We start from the raw sequence: 6000 nt of genomic DNA on the forward strand, positions 1-6000 counted from the left end.
AAAACATTCAAAGTATAAAACAACAGTATAAAACCACAATATAAAATACAATATAAAAGCTCAACCAGATAAAAACAGCAGCAATGCAAAATTACAAATTTAAAACACCAAGTTAAAATTTATTTATAGACTGTTAAAATGCTGGGAAAATAAAAAGGCCACTGCTTGGGGATAGAGTTCCATGCACCTATGATGCCAACAAGGGCAGTCTCTCAGACTGTTAGTGATGCATATCACTGATCTGGTAAGACACTGAAACAATGGTAGTTTTCCCCAATGCGAATGTCAGTAAAAACAGCAGGAGCCTTTCCTTACTGTGATGTCACCTAGCACCACAGCCAGTGCTGGGTTTTGCTCTTTTTTGTTCTCTTTCCCAAGTATATTTTATAATCGAGCGAGGAGGAATCTGAAGGTGAGGGGAATGATGGGGGGACACACATGAATACCCTCCCAGTAACTACGAGGCCCTCACTGTGCTTCCCCTTTTCCCATCTAAAAGGGGAGAAACAAGGGCTGTTTAATGACACTTCCGTCTTTACTGCGCCCATCCTGCCCCATCTGAAAGAAGGGGAGAAAAAAGGGCCACTTCTTTGCACTGGTGCCTTCCTTATGTGGCCTGTGGAACGGGGTGGTCTGAGGGAGAGAGAGTGATCTGAGGGAAATGTCTTGGTTGCGCTGCTTCCCCAGGTGAAATCATGGAACTACTAGTGCTTTCCGTTCTGTGTGGCTGTTTAGCCTTCAGGGCCACAACAGGCTTTCTTCATTTATTTATTTTTAAAATAAACACTAATAAAAAATTAACTCTGCCACCTTAGCTAAGAACTGATGGAGGGAACAAAAAAGATAGAAGCCAGTAACAATCAATCTGATGAAGGCAGAGCCAAGACTGACAACTGGGAAGGATTCCTCCCTTTCCAAGTGGCAAGGAGAGTTTTTGATTGGCCCTGCCCTCCATGGAGGTGAGAGATAATCCTTTCCTGTCCGCTCCATCCCTCACTGACTAAGAAATTTGGGTTCAAATGCTACCCAGTCATGAAGTTCATTGGATGATCTTGGGATATTCACTCTCCCTTAACCCTAGCCAATCTCTCGAAGTTATTGCAAGGATAAAGGGGAGCATGCACCCCACTATGAGCTCCCGAGAGAAAAAACAGAATACAAATGGAATAAATAGTATCTTAAGTTGCTTATCCAAGCACATTTGTACACATTTTCAGAATTCTGAACATGTTCCTAATGAATATAATTCAAATGAGCACTAGCTACTGAACTACATTGATCCATACTCAGGCATTGATCAAGTCAGAAAATACCACATCACAGTTCGGGTTAACCATAAAGTAAGATACAGTAAAAAAAATAAACTCGTTCTAGTAACACCCCTTTATAAAGTGGCAATTAAAGCAGATATCTGTTCACAGAGGAAATGTAAGGCTTCATCTCAAACACATCATCCATTTTTCAAATATTTATATCCTGTCTTTCAATAAAATTATCTCCAAGGCAATTTAGAATAGATTAAACCAATACAGAACACTACCCAGTAGCCAATTTGGCCAGTATTAGAGGCCAGTATGGGCTTCTGTTTCCTCTCCAGTCCAGTCCAGTCCCATAGCCACTGACAGTTGGAGCAGAGAGTTCCTTCTGGCAGGGAGGGGGGAAGCCAGCTCCATGCTGCTCTTGCTTCTCTGGCCAATGGCTGGGCTAGACTGGGTCATCTTGCCAGAGTATTCTTCTTGGGAGGAAGGGAACCCAACACGTAACATTTACTATGCATTTATTTACTTACTATAATTATATACTGCCTTTGAGACATAGCTCCCCAAGCAGTTTACAATAAAAAATTAAGTGCTTATTTGATCTGTGCATACACATATTGCATGCTCTACCTCAGCCTTGCCCAACCTGGTGTCCTCCAGATGACTGGGATTACATTTCCCAGCATTTCTGACCATTAGCCATGTTGGCTGGGGCTGATGGGAGTTGGAGTAAAAAAAACATCTGGAGAGCACCAGGTTGGGGAAGGCTGTTCTAACTTGTAAACTTCCTTCTTTCAAGTTCTCATACTTTGATGCTGTTCATACTTCAGTGGCTTTTTGCATGGCCAATGGTCAGGGCTCACGGGTGGCATATTGCACCAACTTTGTTGATTAGCATGAGAATATTTTCCGGGCAGTGAATTCTGCTATGGCTGTGCACATCAAACCCTATTCTCACCTTCCACTGACTGTGAGGCTAGCAGGCATGATTCCTCTCCTCATCCAAAGCAAATTTGTGGGCTAAAGTAGATAGTTTGGAAAGTCATGCCAGAAAGCAGAATATTGTTTACAGACTATCAACCATGTAAGAATGCATTTTCAAAAGCACAATAAATTCTGTTAAATGTTTCTAGTCAAAAACACAATGGATTTCTAACTAGTTTTTAAAAGGCTGACATTTAAACTTTTGCTGTACATAATCAAGCCTACGCAGACCTTTCACTGCACAGCATCAAAGTGTTGCAATGTATTGCTACTCCTCAAGATGATTCCCAGATCCAGCCAACCTGGCACAAGCGCCTTGTAGTGAGTTTCTAGCCTCTTGGGCAGGGGTGGGCAATTTGTGGCCCTTCAGATGTTTGGCCTACACAACTCCCATCAGCTCTAGCCAGCATAGCCAATCATGTGGGACTATGGGAGTTGTAGCCAAAACATCTGGAGGGCCACATATTGCCCACCTCTGCTGCTGGGGAAGAGAGGAGTTTTAGGAATGGAGAAGGGAAAAAGGACACCCTTTGTTCTCCCCACCCTCCAGCCTTTCAATGCTATGCCATATACTGCAAGAACCCTCAGGTTTGGGGCTGGCTGCCAACCCTGAATCTGAGCATTTCATTGTTATCTAGTGGGGAAAGAAGGGGAGAGCAGAAAAAGGGAAATGTGTCCTTTCCCCCCATCGCCAAACAGCTCCGTTTAGCGCAGGGAGTTTCTTTTTAACCTCACATGACACATCCCCTTACTATATGCTGTTAAACAGGGGCGTGGTCAGGCCAATTCTTTCTCACCCTCTTTTGCTCTGTTTTTCTCTGACCTAACATTCCAAGTCTGAACAGCTTTCACCCATAGACATAAAAGACATACAACTTTTTCTTGACCTTCTTTTTTTAGACCCCTTTCCTTCCATTTCTATATATACAGTATGCTCAGCTGCCATCAGCATACTGCACCTCCTGGAAGCTAACAAGCTCTTGCCAGATTTTTCTTATTAAATTCTTTTAATTTATAAACTTATATGTTTCTGCATACCTAGGGATGCTCCCAAGTATGTAGAAACTACTACCTTATATTTAGATTGCCCTATTTCGCTTCCAAGCTGATTGGCCTTTAACCACTCAAGCTTGCTATTAGAGGGAGGGATGCTGCTACTTAAAGATTTTAACACTGAATTGTTTACATACACCAACAAACTCAACATCATCATCACTTTCCCCCTGTTGAGAAGAGGCATTCTCAATGTTCTTTGAAGACACAAGAAACTCCATTATCTGAAAAATAAAAGGGGAAAAAACACTTCTGTAATTTTAGCATTTGCATAATACTGCATCCATTAGTGGCTTTGTCACTTTATGTCAATGCTGTACAGTTATCTCATATAAATAGAGAAACAAAATACTAGTAATTTCTTTTGAAGTTTGATAATAGATAATCTTTGTTTCATATCAACAAACTATACTCTGACCAGTCAAATACAGATGTTATTATAATAACAAATTGCAACAAGGTACGCTATGACAAAGCACTGCAAAATATTCTATTTTTGCAGATAGTAATACTTGTAGATATTAAAAGGAATATAGAAATAGGAATATAAGAAGCTGCCTTATACTGAGTTAGACCATTGGTCCATCTAGCGTAGTATTATCAACACTGACTGGCAGCAGCTCTTGAGGGTCTTAAGGCAGGAGTCTTTCTTCACTCTACTGGGAGAGGCCAGAAATCGAACCTGGGATCTTCTGTATGCAAAGCATGTGCTCTATCACACTGAGCTATGGCCTCTATGTAGTCTATATAGGAAACTGTATAGACTACATTGACTGACACCTTCACTTTCAATTATTTAGCAGACTGGTGCTATACAAAATGACAAGAACTACATAGTCCCTGCACAGACAGCAACCGCTAGTAATTGGAATAGGTAAGAGCCATTACCATACTAGTCTTAAACAGGAGATGAAAAACACTCTTTTATTAGAGTACTTAAATGGTGCCATAAAGAGTATGCATGCTTTCAAATTTCATAGCACTTTATCTGGTGGAGGGTGCATGAGAGAGAGAGAGAGAAATTTCCTTAGTTCTATAAGCCGTGTTTACACAACGACTGCATGTTAACTTTGCTGGTTCTGTATTGTTTTACATGTATTATGTTACCCAGAGCGATTGAGCTAAAGGGACGACCAAGTGGAAACCGAGGAGTCAAGCGATGGTGACTCAGGAAAAGATTTGCTGAAGAAGTGGGGCATTCCAAGGAGTGGGAGTGATAAGGGACAAAGGAAATCGGTAGGCAAGTACCCCGTTTTCATGCCTACAAGGCTTCATCGGGAACAACAATTATGCCACAGAAAGGCTAGGCAAGACCTCCATTCAATCCAATGAAAGCAGCCTTCAAAAACAAACGAGAAGGTAAAAGGAGAGCCGTCGAGAGATGGAGGAGAAGGCGAGGGAACGACGACGCTGCCCCAAAAGTAAGGGGGCAGGAGCAGGCTACCCAGATGCTGCCCCGAGCGCGCACAATCAATGAGCACAATCAAGCCACGCGATGACGATGCTGCTGCTGCTGCTGCCGCCGCTGCTGCGTGTACCTTGAAGGAGCTGGTGCGCCAGCCGGGCCCTGCCCACGGCACGGCGATGGCCAAACATGCAACTCTGACAGGCGACAAGCGCGGTGCAGCTCCGCGTCCGACGGACGTGGGGAATCTAAGGCCGAACCAGCCCGCGCTCTTGCGAGCATCTGCACGCTGGGAGCCGAATCCCGGAATTCTCACGTGACCAGACGGCGGCAGGGCGCGAGGGCCCGTTTGCTTCCTCTGCTTGAAACTTTGAGAGCGACGCTTTTTCCCCCCGCCGGAAAGCCCACGGAGGCCTGCTGGGAAGTGTAGTTTCTTGCCCGTCCGCCGGGGCTGTAGTCTCTCACGCTCTGCTGAAAACGCGAGAGTTGGAACCTTTCTGCTGTTGTGCCTTCCATTCATGGACGCAGACGAGAAAAAGGCTTGTGTGGTGCTATAAAAGCTAACCAATATGTTACGGCATAAGCGTTGGAGGGCTGCAGTCTCCATCAGCTGCATCATGTGGCGGGAAACCGAGGATAAGATTTTGGGCATCTGATGAACTGGCTCCTAGTTTACAAAGGGGTAGGCAACCCAGTGCCTTCTAGATGCGTTGGACTACAATTCCCACAATCACTGCCAACGCTGTCTGAGGTTGATGGGAGTTGTAGAGGACACCAGGTTGTCTCTGACTCATGAAAAACATGCTTTAACGTGGTGTCTCCCAGATGTGACAGACTACACCTCTCATCTTCCCTAACCATGGGATGATGGGAATTGTAGTGCAGCACATCTAGAGGGCACCAGGTTGTAGCTGGTAGGAGCTGCTGTAAAAAAATTGTTCGTCTTTAAGGTGCCACAAGACTCGTTTTTGTTCCTAGCATGGACCAGTATAGCTCTTAAATCAGCTCTTGAAGCTGATTTAAGGGCCACACAGTATTTCGTTGACGTGTTTTTAAAGCCTGCAATCTATGCTTCCCCTAGAATAATGTTTAATGGATGTAGAAGCAAGTTGTTTCTAGAGATTCCTGGTTTCCAGTCTTTTTGCATAGTAAACAGCTGGGTTGGCAATGCTTTCTGAGCTGTGTAATTTACTATTTATTTCAGAAACATCTCCTTTTGCAAACCCACTGTGCCTCCAAAGAAAAAACTAGAAAAGAGTAGACATGATAAGCCAGTTTTGGAAATGTTGTCACTTCATT

At 43.8% G+C, this 6000-nt stretch overlaps 1 protein-coding gene across 1 annotated transcript in view; it reads right to left on the reverse strand.

Moving 5' to 3' along the window:
- ZNF451 (zinc finger protein 451) overlaps window positions 1-4987 on the reverse strand; it is a 31272-nt gene extending 26285 nt beyond the window's left edge. The window contains exons 1-2 of the mRNA XM_063125030.1: window positions 4835-4987; window positions 3434-3520 (exon numbers count right to left, since the gene is read on the reverse strand). Coding sequence (XP_062981100.1) covers window positions 3434-3517 — 84 coding nt within the window. The 5' untranslated portion in view covers window positions 3518-3520; window positions 4835-4987. The remainder of the gene's footprint in view (window positions 1-3433; window positions 3521-4834) is intronic.
- Between the last annotated feature and the right edge of the window lie 1013 nt (window positions 4988-6000).

Source organism: Elgaria multicarinata, chromosome 4 (genome assembly GCF_023053635.1).
Source record: "Elgaria multicarinata webbii isolate HBS135686 ecotype San Diego chromosome 4, rElgMul1.1.pri, whole genome shotgun sequence".
Taxonomy (NCBI): Eukaryota; Metazoa; Chordata; class Lepidosauria; order Squamata; family Anguidae; genus Elgaria; species Elgaria multicarinata.